The sequence below is a fragment of the Megachile rotundata genome, chromosome 1 (genome assembly GCF_050947335.1).
Source record: "Megachile rotundata isolate GNS110a chromosome 1, iyMegRotu1, whole genome shotgun sequence".
In the NCBI taxonomy this organism is placed as follows: domain Eukaryota; kingdom Metazoa; phylum Arthropoda; class Insecta; order Hymenoptera; family Megachilidae; genus Megachile; species Megachile rotundata.
Window position 1 is genome coordinate 15,319,354 of NC_134983.1, and position 23,747 is coordinate 15,343,100.

The 23,747-nt window shown below is 36.7% G+C and overlaps 3 protein-coding genes across 4 annotated transcripts in view; 2 read left to right on the forward strand and 1 right to left on the reverse strand.

The window, feature by feature from the left end:
• LOC143265079 (disks large 1 tumor suppressor protein-like) overlaps positions 1-23,747 on the reverse strand; it is a 210,582-nt gene that overhangs the window by 126,392 nt on the left and 60,443 nt on the right. The window lies entirely within an intron of this gene.
• LOC100875927 (facilitated trehalose transporter Tret1) lies at positions 12,034-17,694 on the forward strand. Of its 2 annotated transcripts, none has more exons than XM_003700130.2 (5): positions 12,034-12,347; positions 13,175-13,465; positions 14,101-14,646; positions 16,331-16,773; positions 17,478-17,694. In XM_003700130.2, the coding sequence occupies exons 1-5, from the start codon at positions 12,284-12,286 to the stop codon at positions 17,541-17,543; spliced, it is 1,410 nt and encodes a 469-aa protein (XP_003700178.2). In that variant the 5' UTR covers positions 12,034-12,283; the 3' UTR covers positions 17,544-17,694. The 2 variants fall into 2 exon arrangements, with proteins under 2 accessions (XP_003700178.2, XP_076391167.1); XM_076535052.1 differs by lacking the exon at positions 12,034-12,347 and adding an exon at positions 12,493-12,611.
• Positions 18,783-23,137, forward strand: LOC100876039 (uncharacterized). Its single transcript, XM_003700131.2, has 2 exons — positions 18,783-19,353; positions 21,730-23,137. The coding sequence occupies exons 1-2, from the start codon at positions 19,284-19,286 to the stop codon at positions 23,040-23,042; spliced, it is 1,383 nt and encodes a 460-aa protein (XP_003700179.2). The 5' UTR covers positions 18,783-19,283; the 3' UTR covers positions 23,043-23,137.

Below are 23,747 nucleotides of genomic sequence, written 5' to 3' on the forward strand. Positions count from 1 at the left end.
TCAATTTAGCATGTACGGTACGATACGTGTAAGACAGCATTGAATTTCAGTGAAGTATATCTGCAAGAGTAAGTAGTATTAGAGCGTATTTAGTCAGACGCGGAGCCGTTCACCAAAATTCACGGGTTTAAAACACTTTAGAACCCCATATTTTCTACCAACTGCTGTTTCGGATTACTGCAACGCAATATGTTGTATTTTTATAACCCCATTCAAACTTAAACGAGTACATTTTACGGGGTCGTAGGTTACGAGCAGCAATTTTCGTTCGTCCTTCGCGAATAAAATGAGAGTTTTCGTTGTTTTTATCTCGAGAGTGCCAATTTTTGAAGCAAAATATTTGATCCTTTTCATCAAAATATACGAGAATTATTGTTATTGCATAATCCTGAAATATACCAATACTACGAAGCGTTTTGAGAAATTAATCCTGCAACAGGAGCCTGTTAACGAGAGTACAAACAAAATTATGTTCGAATATTTTTTGTACGAATTCGATAAATACGGATCGATAGGAAAATGGGGGTGTTACTGTTTTTATTATGGATTTTTTATTTCTACCATTTATACATACGAATGGATATATTTTAACATGGTAAAACTAACATAATAAAATATTTTGCTGTAATTTTAGTTTGATACAGGTTTCTGGGAAAAATGATTTTGTTAGAAAAATTATGTTGACTCTCCCCCATTTTTTTTTAGAAATTTTATTTTACTTTCGTTCTAAATAAGAATGTATCAGTGTACAGTATAGAAGTTAGTCAATTAGAAAGACACTCTGCACAAGAAATAATTAAAATACTATGTACCTAACCCTGTACTATGATTCGTCAGGTGCGTCAGTCATATCACAGCTACAATATTAAAACAAAGAAAGTTGAAATGTGACGTCAATTTCGTATTATACAATCGTTGACTATACAAATAATTGAACTTGTACTCAAAATTGAAGCATATTAATTCGAGTAAAATTGATCACAAAGTGCGTCACGAGTCAGACTGGTCAGACAAGTGAAAACAGTGAGGTTAATACAGTCATCCAGTTTTCCTTATAAGTTCGAAATGACTTAACTTCTTATACGTCCAAAAATCTAATTCCTGTGTACTTCTAATTTCTGTGTATTCCGTCTACTGTGTACTACAAGCAAACAACCAAATAATGAACGATATAACACTATTATTCTCGCGCACAAACGGAAGAAGATAAAAAATCAGGAAGAAGGGAAACACAGTCCTGTACTTTAGCATCGTTGATCTATATCACGAGCCGAAAAGCCGCGTGAACAAGTAATACAGGATGAAGAAAACGAGATAAAATCCCATGAAACGGTAAGACGATGGAAGAAAGCCATCCACGGAGCTGACTTCTCTTCGCTCCAGCTTTACGTCTTTCGTCGACTGGGCCGAAGAATCCCGCTTTCACCTCGAAAGTCTTCTTAAGAGAGGGAGAAAAAAGAAAGAGGAGAAGAAGCTAGAGACCGAGAATATCCTTCAGCTACCTAATAGCTTTTTACGCCTTATTACTCATCGTTACGGCTGGCAAGAAAACGATCACCGTACAGTGAAGCACTCGTTCGATACGTTCAACGCGATTATCGATACCGGGGCCGAATAGCCAATTACGGACAAGGATTCGACATATCTGATACCGGATTTATTGTAAAATTTATGGTTTTTACTGGGTTTGCATGGTAAAGGGTTCGGGGAAGTTTTTGATGTTTGAGGATGTTGATAATGGAATTTTTTGATTTGTAGGGGTTTGAGGTTGGGATTGGCAAGTTTGGAAATGTGGAGATTGAGAATGGAGAGCTATTTAGGGATTTGGTTATTCAGGGAGCTGAGAATTTGGGGTTTGGCTATTTAGGGATTTGTGATTTTTGGGATGTGAGAATTTGGGGTTTGTAGATTTGGGGACTTGGGAATTTAGGGTTTGACTATTCAGGGATTTCTTAATTTGGGAAGCTGAGAATTTGGGGTTTGTAGATTTGGGGACTTGGGAATTTGGTGTTTGACTATTCAGGGATTTCTTAATTTGGGAAGCTGAGAATTTAGGGTTTGGCTATTCAGGGATTTGTGAATTTGGGGATGTGAGAATTTGGGGTTTGTCGATTTGGGGACTTGGGAATTTAGGGTTTGACTATTCAGGGATTTCTTAATTTGGGAAGCTGAGAATTTGGGGTTTGTCGATTTGGGGACTTGGGAATTTGAAGTTTGACTATTCAGAAATTTGTTAATTTGGGAAGCTGAGAATTTGGTGTTTGAATATTCAGGAATTTGTTAATTTGGGAAGCTGAGAATTTGGGGTTTGTCGATTTGGAACCTTGGGAATTTCAGGTTTGAGAATTTTGGGATTTGACGAATTGGGGACCTGAAAATTTAAGGATTTGACAATTTGAAGACTTTAGAATTTGGGGTTTTAGAATTCAGAGATTTTGACAATTCGGGAAGCTGAAAATTTGGGGTTTGACAATTTAGGAATTTGTTAATTTGAGAATGTGAGAATTTAGGAATTTGCCAAATCCTCACAAGTCCCTATTCCTAAATTCCCCAATTCGGTTAATAAACACCCATTAAGCGTACATGAGATTCCGGGGTGTGTATAATTGGTACATCGTATGGGGTTGAACTCCCGAACAATGATACGGAATATTCAGCCCGAATCCGAACGAGTGATCCTTAATCTCTTAGCAGAGAATCCCCGAGATAATTCCACGTAAGGGACACTGAAATAGGTGGATACACTATGGCGCATACATCGTTACCGAATGTCAACATCGATGGAAATAAACCCGCGTTAAAATTAAGCAAACATTCCTGTTTTGAAAATTAGTCAACAGTAACCCGCAGATACGGTTGAAGCGCAGCAGATTCAAAATGCAGACAGTAATAATATTGACACACACGTTCGGAGTCAGTGATTTCCAAAAGTAATAAATTCGTCCAGTGTAATTCTTTCGACGTGACGCATTTTTTTCGCAATAAATTTCGAGCGCAGTGTAATAAAACATGTTTATAAATCCATTTTATAACACGGCACGACGGCAAAGGACATCAAAGCATGGATATTTTTCAGCTATTTTCGTTGCCATTGCTATGCGTGCTTTTAATATCTCGCGAAAATTAAAGCTTCGCATTTCCTTTGTATCGGATATTTTGATAAAGCTGAAACCCGTAACAAAGCTGAAATGTTCAAATCTGTTACTTTGCGATAAAAGAACAGCAGATTGAAAAGGGGTGCTTTGGCAAGAGACCTGAAGAAATTTAATACATTACGTTCGTTTATTTAAAATGTGTCGACACTCTAGGGAGTCAATGCAGTTATTTCCCTGTACTCGATCGAGCAATTAAGGGATGTAGAGTCATTCTGTTACTACTCGAGGATTGATCGCCCTTTGATGGATTCACCGGCAAATGTTCTTTTAAATTTCCACAAACGGGATGAAAGAAAACTCTGTAACTTTGATTGATTGCACTGAAATGATAATTCATTTTTTATTACCACCAGTTTTATATAGATTCTTATATTCTAGTTTTGTATAGATTTTTTTTAATTTTATATGTACGTCTTTGTGTTACGTTTTTACTGGTCAAATGATTTGCAAATATACGATGCCTCATGCAAAAATATTACAGAATGAAATGACATAAAAAAATATACAAAATTTTTTATTTATAGATTCACTAAATTTTGAACAATTTTTCTTAACAAATTCTGAAGGTATGAATTTTTAGACAGGTCTTGAATTTGTATAGTTAATTTGCATATTTAGGTGTTTGTAATGTATAAAGTTTTAAATTATGAAATCTGCAAATTCGCCAAGTTATAAATTGTCACACTTAGACGTCTAAAACTATTAACATACAAAGACATATAAGAAGTCATACAAGAACAAAACATATAATAACATACGAGACATAAAATTCCTCATCATCGAACATTTTAACAATAATAAATTCTTAAATTTAGATGTTTTTAAAGTTACATATTTGTAAGTCTCAAATTTAGAAATTTACAAATGTTCAAAATCACAGATGCAAAAATTTAGACACCTTAAGAATCACAAATCCTCAAGTTACTTTTTGATTTCCAAAATCACCAATCCACCATAGTGAACATTATGAAAATCACAAATATTCAAATTCAGAAATTTTCAAATGTTATAAATCAAATTTAAATACCATCATGCTCAGAAGTCCTAAAATTTGGAAATTTTGAAGTTCACAAATAATGAAATTTAAAAACCTTGAAACGATACAGATATGAAAGGACCTCTCTGTATATTGCCAATCGCTCCACCCGTAGCTATTAGTCAACAACGGTGATCATTGTCCATCACCGATCCACAGCGTTGAACAGCATAGAAAACAATGTTGTCTTTGGCCCGGGGCCCCGCAAACTCTATCCCCAGCTCTGTGCTCTATTGTTTATTTTGCTTGATATTCTACTTTCGAAAACCGACATAAAATAGATAGCCAGCGAAAGTGCGTCTATATTTAAACCGTGATTTAATCGTACGATATCGGATACTGATAACCGTGAACAATCAAATATACCACCTACGATCAATATTTTTATATTTACAGAGATATCTCGCGAATATGAAGAAACACAATAAAAATATCAAGCGTGTGTAAACGTGTCAGATGAAGATGCTGCGGAGTTTCTCGGAAAACGAGGAAAGATGTAATAAATATGTGTAACGAGCGCGAGATTTCTTTGCATGTTGATTATTTCGCTAAACATATCGTGGTAAATCGTTCATGTTTGATGTACGGGAGCTTAAAAATACGAGTATTTTTACCTGCATTGTGGTAGTTGGAAGAATACTTTGAATAATATATAACTTGAAAGAAGTGTACAGTTTGAATGATTATAAATTGAAGGAGGTATGTAATGTGAATAATATGTAGCCAGAATAACATGTAAATAATGTGTAATTAATTTAAATAATTTTTTAAAAATGTATCATTTGAAAAGAGTGTGCAATCTGAATTATGTGTAACAATAGAAAAGTATGTCGTTTGAAAGAAGTATATAGTTTAATAAAATATAAATTGAAGAAGGTATGTCATGTGAATAATATGTAGCCAGAATAACATGTAAATAATATGTAACTAATTTAAATAATTTTTTAAAAATGTATCATTTGAAAAGAGTGTGCAATCTGAATTATATGTAACAATAAAAAAAATATATAATTTGAGAGAAGTATATAGTTTAATAAAATACAAATTGAAGAAGGTATGTCATGTGAATAATATGTAAGCACAAAAGAGTATGTGATTTAACTAACGTGTAACATATAAAAAGTATGTGATTTAAAAAACATATAACCAGAATAACATATAAATAGTATGTAACTAAATTAAATAATATTTTTAAAGAATATGTAATTTGACAAGAGTGTGCAATCCTAATTATGTGTAACAATAAAAAAGTATATAGTTTGAATAATAAAAAAAGTAACTTGATAATAATGAAAAAAGTAATTCGAATGATATTAAATAAATAAAAAGTCATCTATATATCCTCCATTAGAGCATAGTCACCGTCAGTAAAAACAGCAGATGATATAAACAAGAGACTACGAAGAACAATATTAAATTCTCTCTGAAAGTATAAATATACGCGACGAAAGAATAAACTATTTATCCGATATGAATTAATCTGCTAACTTCGTAGTTAATGATAAACGAACGCACATTCAATATTTGTCTCGTGAGAATGAAATCTGTATTAAATAATGATAATTTTCAATACAGATCGCTCGAATTGATTGGAAACGAAATAAAAATTTCGATTATAAACCATTAACCATCAAATATTTATGTAACTTTGGATTGAAACGTAATTAATTGGAGGATAATTGGAATTTATCGAAATTGTATATTGGAAGAACGATATTACGTACCTAATGGTTGGAAATCACGGGCTTTGGAGATAAATCTGTTTTCTCGTTTCTTGATTGTTGTTTTGGTAAATATTTAAGTCTTCAAAAGGAGCTTATGATAAATAACAAAGGGGATCACTTGTGAGAGAAACCTTGCAATTTCTCATACGTATATTATCTGCCAAAGTCGTATTGTACTTAGGACTAAAAATTGTATATTGTTGAAGTTAAAAGATTTCATAATTTGAAAATTGTTTAAGTCCTAAAATTGTATACTGTTGAAGTTTAGTATTAAAAATTGAAAAGTTTTTTAATTAAAAATTAAAAATTGCATATTGTTGAAAGTAGTCAAAATTTGGAAATTTGTCAAGTCCCAAAATTAAAAATTCCCAACTCTACATCTCCAAAAAAAGTCCTAAAAGTCTCAAACTCCCAAACATAAACTTCTCCCCACAAATTCCCCAGAATCCACCAGAAAATCAGAACTATTCCTCGCACGTAATAGACGAGAAATATAAAAACTTTACAGACACTTGATTAAACAGTGGCAGAGACATAAAGGTTGAAGTAAAACGAAAAGACAGGTGGAACCGGTATAAGAACCCTCCTCTTACCATCAGTTCCGCAAGCATCCCCTGTTCCTAAGTCAGGGTTTTACCCTCAACCCTTTTCAGCTACGTTACTAGCCCTTTCCTTTTAGCTTGGGGAGTGATAGCTTTCGGAACGTTACATTATACACCAGCAACTCCTTTCGCTGGTACGTCGGTTCATCTTTGTCTCGTTTGACTGTCGGAAAAAGAGGGCGAGTGCGGAGGGGACCGAGAGGAGCAGGAAGAAAAAAAAAGAAGAAAAGAGGAAAACGAACGAGACCGAGGGTGAAGATGGGGTGAAAAGATCGACAGAAAAGGAGCAGGGAGAATATCACCTCGGGAACACCGTGAACATGTATGAAATGCGATGAGAAGCAAAATTGAGCCAATAGTAGGCGTTTAGTCTCTTAAAAATTTGGGATTTTTAATATTTTTGAGTTGGATCATTGATTAGGAAATTTGAAAATTCTTAAACTTTTCGAACTTGTGGATTTGGGAATGTGAGGATTTACGAATGTGGGAATATTGAGGTTTTGGAATATGAAGACTTTGCAATTGCGGAATGTTAGAATGTGCAATGTTGGAATGTGCAGTGTTGAAATGTGCAATGTTGGAATGTGAGAATATGGAATTTTGAAATGTGGAATGTTGGAGTGTTGGAACACTAAAATTTCGGAATGTGAGAATGTTGGAATGTGGAATGGTGAAATGTGAGAATATGGAATTTTGGGATGTGGAACGTTGGAGTGTTGGAACACTGGAATTTGGGAATGTGAGAATATGGATTTTTGGAATGTGGAATGTTGGAGTGTTGGAACTCTAAAATTTTGGAATGTGAGAATGTTGAAATGTGGAATAGTGAAATGTGAGAATATGGAATTTTGGGATGTGGAACGTTGGAGTGCTGGAACACTAGAATTTGGGAATGTGAGAATATGGAATTTAAGAATGTGGAACGTTGGAGTGTTGGAACACTGGAATTTGGGAATGTGGAAATGTGAAATTCTGGAATTTAGGAATTTAGAAGTGTGTGTATGTGAGAATTCCTGGATTTGGGAATTGGGAAATTTGGGAATTTGGGGGTCTGAGAATTTGGGGAATTTTAGAATTTTGGAATTTGGGAATTTAGAAGTGTTGAAACACTACAATCTGGGAATGTAGGAATGTGGAATTTTGGAATGTGGGAATACTGAAACATTAGAATTTGGGAATGTGAGAATGTTGGAATGTGGAATGTGGGAATGCAAGAACTTGAATATTTGGAAATTCGAGAACTTCGAATTCGATATTTATTAATTAAGACATAAATTCCGAAATTTGAGAAATTCGAAATTTTCTAAAATTTCCATAATAAATTTGTAACCTGAAAAATTTAACAACACTTAAGCCTTTAATTACAATAACAAAACCCAATGCGTTCCGAGCCAAAGTATTATTCGCCGCACTATAATCTCTAAACCGATTTGCGAATTTGTTTCCAGGCGATGAAATCGTATTTGACTTTCTATTTTCAGGATCCAAGATTGCACATCCAAGCATTTCGCGAGCCCCGAGTCAACGACCACATTTTCCATCGCGTTTTTCTTGGTCCCCTTAAAAGTAAAGTGTAATCCAGCCACCAGTGTTTTCTCTCCTCGTAACTATCGCTGCTTATTCTTCCCGTGCATTTCGGACAAGACGATCTCGTCACGTAAAATTTTAATACGACAAGTGGCCTCGTAAAGTCTCCGTAGTCGAGACATGAATTTGAAAAATCTGGAACGGTAAAGGATTTCCATGAAAAGGAAGCATCGCGAGTTAAACGTATCTCTGGAAAACTCGTCGAAGCCCGCATTGACAGAGTCTCATCAAAGTGAACAACTCCCATGATACGTTTTCGTGAAAATAGCTTCTACCGGCTGGTTACTTCGATGTTTTAAAGGAAGATCAGCGAACGTCGTAAAAGTGCTCTTCGAACACGGTCACGGAACAACGTTGTTAAATATCAACTGACGAAATTACGAGGGAATTACCGGGGTAAAACGAATGAATAAGCTAGTAATTTCGGGACGGTAAATTGATAGGTTGCTCGTTAAACGAGGAGCAATTGCATAGAATTCTCATTTTCACAAATTCACGAATTATCAAACTCATTTTCGTATAACAAGTTTAATAATTTTCAAGTCTAGGAATGGTCTAAGACATCAAGTTGTAAATTCAAAAATTTGAAAATTCTTTGTATGTCAAATTCTTATACTCCAAATTTCTAGAATTTTCATGTCCAGGAATTGTCACATACCCCAACTTTTAAATTACAAAATTCTAAAATTCTATAATTCCCAAATTCTCAAATTTTGTAATTCCCAAATTCTAAAATTTCCAAATTCTCAAATCCTTCAATTTCCAAACCCCCAAATTCCCAAATCCAGGAATTCTCACACAACCCCACTTCTAAATTCTCAAACTCCAAAATTCTAAAATTCTAAAATTCCCAACTTCCAAAATTCCCAACTCCCAAAATTCCCAAATTCCAAAATTCCCAAATTCCAAAATTCCCAAATTCCCAAATTCCCAAATTCCCAAATTCCAAAATTCCCAAATTCCTAAATTCCGAAATTTCCAAATTCCAAAATTTCAAAATTCCCAAATTCCAAAATTCCAAAATTCCAAAATTCCAAAATTCCCAACTTCCAAAATTCCCAAATTCCCAAATTCCCAAATTCTCAAATTCCCAAATTCCCAAATTCCAAAATTCCCAACTTCCAAAATTCCCAAATTCCAAAATTCCCAAATTCCCAAATTCTCAAATTCCCAAATTCCCAAATTCCAAAATTTAAAAATTCCCAAATTCCAAAATTCCCAAATTCCAAAATTCCAAAATTCCAAAATTCCCAAATTCCCAAATTCCCATATTCCAAAATTCCAAAATTCCAAAATTCCTAAATTCCTAAATTCCAAAATTCCCAAATTCTAAAATTCCCCAAATTCTCAAATCCCCAAATTTCCAAATCCAGGAATTCTCACACACCCCCACTTCTAAATTCTCAAATTCCGAAATTCCAAAATTCCAAAATTCCAAAATTCTAAAATTCCCAAAACTCCCAAACCCCAAATCCAAAAATATCCAAAACCCCCTCCATGAAAATTCCAAAATCCCCAAATTCCCAACCTTCAAAAATCCAAATCCATTATTCCAAATTTCACCCAACTTCCCAAATCCCCAAACATACAAAAACCTCCAGTTTCCACACAGCCAACTCTCCAAACGACCAAAACTCCACATCGTTAAATTGTAAAATTTTCTTGAAACTTTAAAGCGTTTCTTGGCATGATAACAGTGTACGTCTTAGACGAATAGCAGTTATATTCGATAATAAGCACACCTGGTCAAATTCAATTATACGATTCCCGAGGGCAAGTAATCCAATTTGCACGTCATCAAGTCACGCGGCGAAACTAGTTCGAAGGCCCAGGCATACACAACCAACCGCGTGTATCAAATATTGAAGTTCCTAGATTGCGCTGGACTACCCTCAGGGACATCAAATAACTGCCAGCCTCCGAAAACGCGAGAAGCCTTGTCGAATTACGATTGTACTCAATTTTCATCCCCTTCGATGGAAATAACGTTCGAAACCGCTAAAACTTTTTAAACTTTCATTCCACGGATCACGTGCCTTTTCATCTCTTCTCTTCGGTTTCTTGACTTTGCCAGCAGAATTCTTCAAATCAAATTTGCGAATTTTCACTTTCTGGATTTCCACGTTGTAAGTTTTTTAAATTGACAAATTATTGAATTTCCGTATTGACATTCCACGTCCTAGATTTTTTCAATTAACAAATGAAGACATTTTGAAGTTGTCGAATTGATAAATGAACAAATGAAGAAATTTTCAAATTGACAAATGATTGAATTTCAAAATTCTCAAACGATCAAATTTAAAAATTGTAAAATTGACAAATGATCAAATTTTGAAATTCTGAAATTGATAGATGACCAACCTTAAAAATTCTCAAATTGTCAAAGGACATCTTCAAGTTCTCAAATTAACAAATGATTAAATTTTGAAATTCTGAAATTGTCAAATGACTGAGCTGCAAAATTCTCAAATTGTCAAATAACCGAATTAAAATATTAATACAAAATGTTCAAACAACAACAAAATTTTAATTGATCCTAGCTCTCATAAATATTTCAGAAACCCAAAATTCTACTGCCAAAATAAAATTCCAAAATTCAATCATGTCCACCTATAATCTAAAAGGAGATCGTCGACGAGGTTAAAACTAACGAATGATTTCTCTAATAAAACGTCGAGCATCTCTGTAAACGATTTTCGAGGAAAGTGCTCCGTAGCGAGAGGGTTAACAAGGCGGCCGTAACGCAATTTCATCGATAAAGACTGTGCATTATTTCTTGGAAATTCACGGAAACAGAAAAGTGGAGGCAAATGCAGCGGCGCGCTTGATGATAAAGATATCGCTGAGAAAATTACAAAAAGAAAGTGTCAAAGCGCAAGCTTTCCGGTGGAACGCGTTCGTGCGTCAAAAAGTAAAAATGAAAACGATATACGCGTCTCTGCTGTGAAGACTGTCAGACGCGACGAACACCGAGCATGTTAATATTTTTTCCAAGCAGTTCGCGTTGCACCCTGCATTCCAAACTGCACTTTGTTAACAATGCAAGAATATTCCACGTTCCCAGACACGGGACTATTTTAACCATCTCACCGAGCCGATACGTATATTTTACAAAAGAGTTCTACGTTCCGTGACCTTCCGAGAATTATGGTGCGTTCGTTTATCTCTAAGCCTATTCCGAATGCAAATGAAGCAGTAAAGCAATAAAAATGATAGTAGAAAATGTGCTAACTCGACAGAATAATAAACGTTTAAATAAAGTAAGAATTTAATATTCGTTTAATTCCTTCGACGAAAGAGATCGCATAATCGAAAGTGTAATCGTGCCATCGCAACATAATCGTCAGCATTTTTCGTTGCACCGTGTGCAAATGGATTCTGTTCGATTTTATTCGAGTAAACATAATTATTCGGCTGTTCCGAACGTAACTGATTATTCCTCTCTCGTGCAACCCGTAAAATCGATCAACGCGTAAACACATCGACACGCCATATTTCGTGTAATTACACGTAGGTATCGTTATCGAACTCAAGCATCGTTATTATCCAAGGCAGGAGAAATTATTTTCTCTCGAATCGACGGGAAAAACTGCGAGATGAATCGTAATCGAATTACGTATTTTACGTCGACACGTAGACACATTTGATCGTGCGGAAATAACTTGCATTCGAGGCTATCACTACGAAAATCACCCTAGGAGGAGTTGGAACCTATAAGATGATCGGTGCATCGTTGAGAATGCATTATTATCCAAGTCACAAAAAATGATTTTCTCGCTTGCTGCGAATCGACAGCAAAACTGCGAGGACGAATCGTAATCGAATTACGTATGACACATTTGTTCGCGCGGAGCTAACACGCATTCGCGACTATCACTACGAAAATCACCCTAGGCGGAATTTATAAGGTAGTCGGTGCACCGTTCAGAACGCGTAGTTCGACGCAAACGAGGAATTGGATTGAAATATTGCCCAGGAAGACGCACAGTTTTCGTATCGCTGATAGCGCGGCCGCAGCGACGAATCATGCATCGCTCTTCGCAAGCTGAGACCCGCACGTGTTTGCAAGAGAATCCAGCTCGAAAGGTATCGAGGAAACGGGACAAGATAAATTAATTACGATAACGGATACGTCGCAGACAATTTCGTTAGATACCGCTTGGTTCACTCGCTGCACCGATGACAACGAAAGTAGTCGACACGACGCTTGGCGTATGGCCACAGTGGGTTGCCTGCATTATAGGTTTGTGAAATCCTCAATTTCTTCGCTCGAGTCAAATTTACCGTGCTATCGTTCCATTTATCATCCGTATGTTGAGAAAAATGTGATCAGGAAACTATTTTTCATGATGTAATTGGACGATAGTCGAGTGTCACGAAAACTATGTTCAGGGGAAATGATGACAGACAGTACTCGGTTTGATGTATTTTGTGAAATATGGTTATTGATTATTCGACTGAGGAAAAATTTTTTGTGACGTGCTTCTGACGAACTTGTGATGTTTAGGTTGGTTTCATGTGTCAAGTTCAATTTTTTAAAATTTGATCGTGTACATATTTCAGTCACTAGACTTACTTGTTCATCAATTTTTCAAATTTTGATGTTGTCTCAATGAGATGAATTTTTACAAAAGAACAAGAAAGTTCTCATTTCAGAAGACAATAATTAAATTAAATCTACTTGAAGAATTGCTGATAGAAATTTAAAGAATCCAACAGCAATTCATTTTGAACAAATTATTTAGATAACATGTAGCTGTTTAATCGTCACATTATGAATTCTTTATGAAGCACCAGTGAATCGTACATATGATAATTGCATGTACACATATACACATAAAAATTGATGTATCAATGAATAATTTAATCGTGATGACTCTTTAATGATTTAATCATAGTGACTCTTTAATAATTTAACCGTAGTGACTCTTTAATAATTTTAACCATTATGACCCTTTAACAATTTATGCACAGTGATTCTCATAATTTAACCATTATGACTCTTTGATAATTTAACCATAGTGATTCTAAAAATTTAATCACAGTGACTCTTTAATAATTTGCCCACAGTGACCTTGTTATCCATCTCGTTTGGCCTGGTAATCGGATGGACATCTCCTTATTTGGCTCGATTAACCAGCCACGACGATTTATTCCACGTATCAAATAACGAGGCATCATGGGTGGCAGCTTTGATGCCTTTCGGACGTTTATTTGGTGCCATCGTTGGTGCCATTATTTTAGAATACTACGGCAGCAAAATGGCTCTCATGACAACAGGAGTACCTGTCATCGTAGGCTGGATTTGTATAATACTTGCCACTTCGGCTCCCTGGCTTTATGTATCCAGGACCTGTGCAGGTTAGTAATCTTTCCAACTTTTAAAAACAATTCACTAGTAGATTGATCACGAAGGACTATTCAAATGACTATTCGAAGGACTAATTCGAAAAGGAACAATGCTTTGAGATTGAAATTGTACAAATTTTTAAATGTATTTATTGCAACTCATACATCTATTGATGTATTGATTTATGTATCTATTTTTAGATATATTTATCTGTTATTTTATTGACTTATAAATTTATGTGCTCATTTACTTATGCATCTGTTTATTAGTCTACTTATACCCGCATATTTATGTATAACTCATTAATGTATTAATTGCTGTATTCATTGTTTATATTAATCATAACTAAACTTATTAATTTTATGTACCTATTTACTGACCTATTTATTATACAGTAGATATACTGTATAATAAATGGGTCACTTTATTGACCCATTTGTCGATCAATTTATTTACCCATTTATTTAAAGCTTTCTCTTATCACGTAGCACAAAACGAAGTCCACTATCAATTTGTCCTATTATGCTCATTCTCCTCATTATATTCAGCTCTATTGCTTCTGTTCCTAATTGCTGTCGTTTGAACGAAAATTTATCAGAAGCCTTACCAGAGTGATTAAACCTTTGTGAACGATGTTCAACCATAGGTATTTCGATCGGGATGTTCTTCAGCTGTTTTTCCCTGTACGTCGGTGAAATAGCGTCGGCGCAGATTCGCGGTGCGTTGGTCAGCATCATAATGAACGGATTGCCGATTGGAACGCTGCTCGGCAACGTAATGGGCGTTCAAGTGTCAATAATGTGGTTCGGAATAATCAGTTTAATTCTGAATATCTGTTATGTCGTGATTTTCCCGCTTCTGCCGCACACGCCTCACTATTACGTACGTCGCAATAACATGGACGAGGCGAGAAGGACGATTCAATGGTACCATAGAAAATCGAACGTAGAAGAGGAACTGGAGATCATCGGAAATTACGTGCGAGATTCTGGATCCATGAGCCTGCGAGAGAGACTCAAACAGATCGGTGAAAAGAGAAACCGTCGCGTGTTCGGTATAGTGATACTGTTATTCATCTTCATGCAACTCAGCGGACTGAACACCGTCGTGTTCTATATGGAGATTATTGCTAAGAGGGCCCAGGTTACGTCCATAGAACCAAAGAACGTCGTCATCATTGCCAGTTCAGTAGGTATTGTATCCTTTTAAATAATCTTATAACCTATAATCTTATTATCTCACAACCTTCTGGCGCAACAAATGTTCTTACATAAAATGTTGGGTGCACTTCTAGCCCCTGTTGAATGAAGTGAAATGTCTAATACGATGTATGATGTAGAAAGTATTTCATCGATCAATTTCAACAATGTACATTGATCAAGTATTTCATAAAATTGTAACTAACTTTTTATGCAGTCAACAAATTTTGATGAACTAACTTTTTTGTACAGTCAGTACATATTCTGTGAAAGGATAGGTCACAGAAAAAAATTACTTGTAACTTCAGAAATGAACAAGATGAAACACAAAATTAATAGAAATAAACAGTAGTTATATTTCATAAGAAGTAACAGTGAACTAATGTTCATGATATTGATATTATTCACATTCGTACACTGGTTTTCAGTTTGAAATGTATTAACAGGTGAAACATTTACTCGTCAACCGAAAAATTCATAAATCCCCATTATACCATTCAGTCCAATCATTCAATCAGTTAATCTTCCTATAGCTCACTAGTTAGGAATAATCCTTCATCAAACAGTAGCTTCGAATTCAAATCCCGATGAAACTACTCATTGTCAAATATTCGGCTCTCTACGTTCTCGAAATCGAGAATGATCCTCGTACTTTGCATAAGGTATATCAAAAATCGATTGAAATCGATAGGACAGTATTAGCTTAACTATTGAACAAAAGGAGTTCGAATCCGATTCGTCAAATATTCGTCTAAAAATTGGAATGATTTTTGTACTTCGTGTGAACAATTACACTTGAAAGAGATATACTTATGATCAATCTATGTAGCATGATAAATAGTGCAGTCACCTGTCGAACAAAAGGTTCAACTTCAGATTTGCATCCATGTAACTCAATGTGATAAATTCTCATGTTTTCACATTTGAAAAATTGAAACAATCTTATGCTTCATATGAAGTACAACAAAAAGCAATTACACTTAAGAGAGAAATACTTATGATCAATCTAAGTAACATCATACATAATGCAGTCCCCTGACGAGCTAAAGGTTCAACCTTAAATTTTCATTCATGTAACTCAATGTTTATATTCCTACATTTGAAAAATTGCAATAATCCTACACTTCATATGAAGTAAAAATAATTACACTTGAAAGAAAAATATTTATGATCAACCTTAGTAGCGTCATATACATATAGTACAATCACCTGTCGAACTTCAAATTTGCATCCATGTAATTCAATCTGGTAAATGTTCATGTTTCCACATTTTAAAAATTGAAATAATCTCTCTACTATACACGAAGTACACCAAAAAGCAATTACATTTGTTGTAACACGTATCAGTCACCTCTGAAAAATTCGAGTTGGAATCCAGATCCAAATAATCCAATGTGCCAAATCTCCCTTCATTTTCCACGTAGTTGATTAAAATAGAGACATTGTACAAAGCGCAGGAAAAATCATTTAAAAAGAAAACTGAACTAATAGTAAGAGGAAGATGGTATTCTTTATAGTTGAACCGTGACAATCAACCATCAAAAGATGACTCCCTGATCGACTCCCTGTTCAAACAATCCGACAAGTATTTCACTAACAAAAACTCCACCCTCGTTCCCTCCGAAAATGTTTCGTCCACTTAAAATCGATACAATACACACCGTGTCCGTGTTTCAGGCATACTAATCGGTTGGATCAGCGTGTACCTGATCGATCGGTGCGGCAGAAGAGTTCTCATGTCGGCGTCGTGCTGCTGCGTAATCGCCGCGATGGTGCTTTTGGGATTGCATTTCATGTTGTTGGACTTGAACTGCGATCCGAAAAAGCTCGAGTGGCTGCCAATCATCGCGATGATGCTCTTCATGATGATGTCCATTGGTTTGATACCGGTACCGAGCACGTTGCTCGGGGAACTTTTCCCGGCGTATTTAAGGAGCATCGCGGGTTTCATGGTCAGCGTCACCTCCGCGTTGTCCGCGTTCGTTTGTACCATAACCTATCAACCTATGATCGACACGTTGACTGAGAAGTATGTGTTCGGGATATATGCGGTGCTGATGACTGGGTGTCTGATTTTCTCCGTTACTTGTGTGCCGGAAACGAAAGGGAAGACCTTGCAGGTAATCATCGATATGTGGCGGTTTCTCACTTATGGTCACTACACTTAGTGTTTTCTACACTTATGATCACTAAAGGGTGCATGAGACTTGACTTTCTCGCCAGTACTCGAGGAATTTTCTTACTCATACATGTAGTTCCTGTCCATCCTTTTCATACATCCATGCATTTAAAGTAAGGTTAGGATGATTAGGATGACTCATCCTGCTAGGGTAACGATAAGTTCAATAGGATGACTGTGACCAGTCCACTTACCATGCTCTCTACCTGTCCTTCATTTTTCCTAGCTCACTAGCTAGCCAAACCGCCAAAATATTAATAGACTAAAATGTAGTAAATTACATTTAGATTATGAGACTATCATAGTAGATTAACCCTTTGCACTCGAGAGGCGCCTCTCAGGCATGTGTTGTATAGCGCTCATGTAATGTATAAATATAGTGAAATAGACAATAGTGGAAATTATTAGTAGAGCAATAGTAATCTCAAAAGAACTCATTTAACATTTTAATTAATATTTTAAAGTTGCTGTTTGCAAACAATAAAATTATCTTCGAGTGCAAAGAGATAAATTTTAGCATTTTTTAATAAGTATTTCAGGTTCTTAAGATGTCTTAGTTTGATCAGTTCGGTAAAATTTAATCACTGTTTAATTTTAATTTAATTTGTTGTAACCATAATGTTATATAAAATACAATATTCACAGGAAATACAGGAAATGTTGGATGGACGTAATCGATCGGAGAACAGTGTGCAAACAGAATACGGATAAAACTGCCAATTGTTTGAAACTAATAAAGAACGATAGAAGATCAACGATCTCAATGAAACGGCGTTTTTGTTACAACCGTGTCACTTAGCAATAATTTATATTTGTATCGTTTAAAATAGGCAATAAACTATGTGTTGTGTAATCGCGGAAACATGGTGAGTTATGAATATTTAGTTGATTTATTTGACCGTGAATGAAACTACAAGGAATTACACGTATCTTATCTTATCGTGTCAAAAGAGACTAACAACTAACCGGTAGAAAAAAAACGGGAATTCTATAAATCATGCGGGTGAAAACCACAAATTTTCTTATCTAAAACTTTCGTACAAAAAGTAGGAAAAAAACGAGCATTTTTGGCTTCCTAAAGATATGACAGGTGAGACAAAACTAATTGCCTTTTAAAATAATTAAAACTAACTGCTTTGAAATAGTTTTGCTCGAAAGTGTTCAATTAAAGTTAATTACTAGTGACAATTATTCTAATGAAGTAAATGAAACTTGCGAAGTCTAAAAGGAAATAGACAGTGATAAAATACAAAATATTTTCAGAACACTGAATGTTGAAGTTAACTACTGAATAATTGTATCAAGAAACTACCAAGTTTATGTCCTTTCTAACTTTGAAAAGAAATGTCATAGTAACATTGTTCATTAAATTTACCGTCGAATTATACGTACTATAAACATGACGTCAGAGCTAATAAAACAGGCAGACACTTTCATAGCGTTCATAAAACACTTCCTCCTCCGTTCGCCTAATTTGTTCTAGTCTATAAAGGAGAGATAAATCCCGTGTCATGCGATGGTTTGGAACTTTTCAAAATTCTCTTTGTAGACTAAATTTGGATCGGAATGGAAGCGAGACAAAATTAAGGCCGAACAACGATTTTAACGAATTAACAAATAGCAAGAGTGACTATTTCTTCCGCGGGTATAGCAAAACAGCGCCTTGACTTGCGTACAAATACATCTTCTCGGTACACTGAGAAGGGAGAAAACGTGGAGTGGGAAAGGGGTGACTTTCCCCAAATTATGAATTGCCACTTTCCCCTGTTAGAGGTCATCTGGCCCAAATCGTTGCACGGTGACCCATCCACTCCTCCTACAAATTATCGTAACAGTAATAAACCCTAGTATCGCCTCGACTTTTCAAACTACATGGAACCGAAAAAATACAGCTACCCCAGGCTCAATGTGCAAGCCAAGTAAAAATGGACAAGTTCCTTGGTCTTTTATTGCTGCTATGATAAACCTTCAACATCTCTCTCTCTTAAATTTATAATAATCTACACCTTTTTCAAATTTGTTCACGAGGATACCAATAACGCGGAAGTTTCCGGTGGCAATTTGTAGATTTCAAGGGAGAGATAATTCAGTTTCGAAACTGTCGTTTTCCACCGCAAAATATCGCTTCTCCAAGTGCGTCCTTCGCGAGACTTTTACAACCACGATGCAAATAAAATTAACGATTGCAAAATGTAATTGATAGCATTATTAATAAAATATGTCGCCTGCAAATAATTGCTCGCTCCACAAAAGAACACGCGGAGACAGTTTGAGTACAGCTCCATAGAAATGAGACGACTGTTAACGAAATGATGACATGCATGTGTACATACTCGAATAATATCTTATCTGTTCGAAACAAATTTTATACTACGTTACGAGATTTTGAAAACCGCTTCATTTTCATGCGCGTAACATTATCAGTCGTTCCGCGTCTCCAGAGGGGACAACATGGTTGCGGAAAGAGGCGAAAAATTAACACCTACGGTAAAGTGGCCGCAATGGATCACTGGTATCGAAGGTAATTAATAATTTTACTTATTTAATATTACGGTGCTGTAACGTCAAGTGTAATCCCTGTGGTGTCACTGTAATCATGAACCTTTTGCAACTGTGAGTGACATTCGAACTACCGCAGCGATGTGTGAATACAATTATCACAAGGTTCCATAGATATGTGTACATTAGCACATTTGTAGACTTATATGCTGTTGAACGTTTAAATTATATAATTTCATACATACAAGTACCTCTATATTTCCATATTTCAATATAACCATTTTACCATACCCTTTGATCCTAGACTCAGACTGAATATCCCTAGACTCCAATATCATTGGATGCTGTCATCCTTAGATTTTGATATCGCTACGTATTGATATTTTTATACATATACTACATCCTGATACATCTAGTCATGGATAATCCTAAATGCCGATACCTCTAGATACTGATATCAATACATACGGATATTCTTACGTACCAATATCTTTAGGTACCAATATCCTTATGTACCGATATCCATACCTATCACTATTTCTAGATTCCGATATCTTTAAATCCCAATATCCCTAAATTCCGATATTCTTAAACCCCGATATCACTACATACCGATATCCTTAGACATCGATATTTTTAAATGCCGATATTCCTAGATCCCGAAATCTCTGGATCCCAATCTCCGTAGACCCCAATCTCTCTAGTTCCCAATCTCTCTAGTTCCCAATCTCCGTAGATCCCAATCTCCCTAGATCCCAATTTACCTAGATCCGAACCTACCTAGATCCCGATCACCCTAGATCCCAATCTACCTAGATCCCGATCTCCCTAGATCCCGATCACCCTAGATCCCAATCTACCTAGATCCCGATCTCCCTAGATCCCAATCTACCTAGATTCCGATCTCCCTAGATCCCGATAACCCTAGATCCCAATCTACCTAGATCCCGATCTCCCTAGATCCCGATCTCCTCAGATCCCAATCTCCCTAGATCCCAATCTCCCTAGACCCCAATCTCCCTAGACCCCAATCTCCTTAGACCCCAATCTCCTTAGATTCCAATCTCCCTAAATCCCAATCTCCCTAGATCCCAACCTCCTTAGATCCCAATCTCCCTAGACCCCAATCTCCATAGACCCCAATCTCTCTAGTTCCCAATCTCTCTAGTTCCCAATCTCCCTAGTTCCCAATCTCTCTAGTTCCCAATCTTTCTAGTTCCCAATCTCCCTAGTTCCCAATCTCCCTAGTTCCCAATCTCCCTAGTTCCCAATCTCCCTAGTTCCCAATCTCCCTAGTTCCCAATCTCCCTAGTTTCCAATCTCCTTAGTTCCCAATCTCCCTAGTTCCCAATCTCCCTAGTTTCCAATCTCCTTAGTTCCCAATCTCCCTAGTTTCCAATCTCTCTAGTTCCCAATCTCCCTAGTTCCCAATCTCCTCAGTTCCCAAATTCCCTAGATCCTAAAATTCCTTAATCCTAATATCCCTAGACGTCCATACACCATCATTAATTTATACGAAATTAAATACTAAATTTTTTTAAATTTCATCATTTGTACTTTCAGGTGGATCTTATTTTCAAAATCACTTCTGACTCTTTAAATGCTAAAGAAATTTTGCTCGTGATAAAAATGACAAAAAAACAGTAAAGTAAATTCAATTATGTGTTTAGGAAAGATACGAAGACACTACACCAATCGTACGAAACATTTAACTGATTCGTGATCTTGACACTTAAATAAACAAGAGATAAACGCTCTGCTAACCTCTGTTATTTTACATGATAATTTCGCGCGTGTTGAGAGAAGATGCTGAAAGTTCTTGAACTTCAGCGTATTCTAACAGATAAGCATCTATCGCTACGTCTGGTCTTATTCGTCCAGCTCTTGATATCTTTAGCAATACATGTTATTGTGCTTTGTTATTGCACTGTTGTTTAGAAATTTAGATATTTGAAATTTAGGGATTGGAAAATTTAAAAATTCCCAAATGTAAGAATTTGTGAATTTGTGGAGTTAAGGTTTGACTCCATTTAGAATGACCACTTGACTCCATTTAGAAAAGTAGGAATTAGGTAAATTACGAATTTGTAGATTTGGGGAAAATCATATAGGACTCTTGGAAATTTCATATTTGACAACTCATGAATTTAAAAGTTTGATGAGCTAACAACTCCAAAATACCATCGATACACCAACGTTACTTCTCCACCTCAGAAACACCGTAAATCGCCCAGACCTAATGTTTCCAAACTTCCGCTCGTATCTCCGTCTGCAGTTAGCCCCCGTACCAGCCCGAAAGGCAGAAACAACTAATCGAGACAAGAAATAAGAGCATCGTTTTATTTCTTTCCAGCCTAGTAATTCCCCAATAAACCATCGATTTCCAATCTGTTCACAGTTTGCCTCCTAGTAACCCAAGTGGGGATAATAGGAGCGTGGTCCTCTCCGTACATCAGTCAGTTAACTTCCCCCGAATCTGAGCTCCCGATCACGGCGACCGAAGTATCTCTGGTGGTGTCGTTGATGAACATAGGAAGGCTGTGCGGAGGATTGATCTCGTCAATTTGCATCAACTATTTCGGCAGCAAAACGACGGTTCTGATCAGTAGCGTACCCATGGCGTTCTGTTGGCTGTTCATGATCCTGGCCGACAGCGTAGAGTGGCTGTACGTTGCCAGAATTTCTGGTGGTACCAGCTTAGGAATGATCTACACCTGCTTTCCCCTTTACCTGGCCGAAATAGCGGACTCCAAAATCCGCGGAGGGTTGGTTGCTCTGGGTATGACCGGTCTACCTTTCGGAAACCTGCTCATAAGCATCATGGGGACGTATCTGTCCATGAAAACATCGGCCATAATCGCTCTGGGTCCCTGTCTGATCGTGATGTTTTTCTTCTTCTGGCTACCGAACTCTCCGCACTATTTGGTGAAACAACGCGAGAACGAGAAAGCGAAGTCGGCGATACGCTGGTACCATCGCGACTGCGACGTGGATACAGAGCTCGCAGCCTTGCAGAAGTTCGTGAACTTCGGTGAACGGTCGTTGACCGACAACCTGAACGAGCTGAAGAGCATCAACTTCAGGAAATTGATCTTCCTGATAATGATGCTGTTCGTCTACAGCCAATTGAGCGGCGTCAACAACATCCTTCTATACATGGAGTCCATCTTAGCGTCGGCGCGGGTCAGCGTGATAAGTCCAGCGCACGTGGTGACGATCGTAATGTCCTTCGGTATCGTCGGGACACTTTTGTCCTCGTTCCTGATAGACCGATTCGGGAGGAGATCTCTGCTGATCATATCGTGCGTTGGTGTCACGCTGGCGATGTGTTTGCTGTCGTTGGAGTTCCATCTGTTGCACCACGGCTTCGAACCCAGCTCGGTGGAGGCGATCCCCATATTCGCGATGATTTTTTTTTACATAAGCGCGTTCATAGGTTTACTTCCTGTACCCACCACGATTCTCAGCGAGATTTTCCCGTCGCACTTGAAATGTTACGCCACGTGTTTCAGTAATTGCACAAGCGGCGTCTTCGGCTTCGTTTCCGCGATTACTTATCTGCCTCTGCTCAACGTGATGACTGAACGGTACGTATTTTTATTTTACGCTTTATGCTTAATTACGGCTGTACCGTTCACGTTGGTGTTTGTACCGGAGACTAAGGGATTAACGCTGCAAGAGATTCAAACTCGACTGACAGATAAGAAATAAATGCACGTTGTCGCTCGCAGCGATCGTAGGGTCCTTTCAAACGCATAGTTTACGATCGTAACGTTCAGCGATAATCCTAGATATTTCGGAATACCATGATTTGTTACGCGCTGTTCATTTAGATTAAAGATACATGATTTGTATGTTCTGATTGCGTTGATGTGTAGTTCAGTATTTTTTCTTGTGTACGTTCATATGTCGGGCATAGTGTGAACATGGATCGCTCATATTCCTAATATTTGTATTGTCCGAAATACCATTTTCAAATTTTTAGATTTAGACATTTTTAAGGTTGGTTGTTGCAAAATTTGCGAATATGGTGATTTGGAAAATTTGGAAATGGGATGTGGTGTTAAAAGTTGTAGTATAAAGAAAACTTGTGCTAGCAAAAATTTAGAAAATCACAAATTCTACAATTGGGATACAAAGATCACGAATTAGCATATCACCATTTAAAAATGTAACTCTAATATGTCCCTACTCGAGCACCAGATCCCTATTGCCAACATTTCTGCATCCGTTTAACATTAACCAGAAAGCAAAGAAAAGAAGAATGAAAAGAAAATTCTACTCGAACGAAAGTTGCTTCTTGAAAGATGGTCCAAGTTTGATGGATATTTCGTTCGAAAGATCTCGAAGAGTTTCGTATGAAAGGTCGAGATAATAGAAGGAAGGTCTCGATGCCTGGTGTTCTTTCGCCCGGCG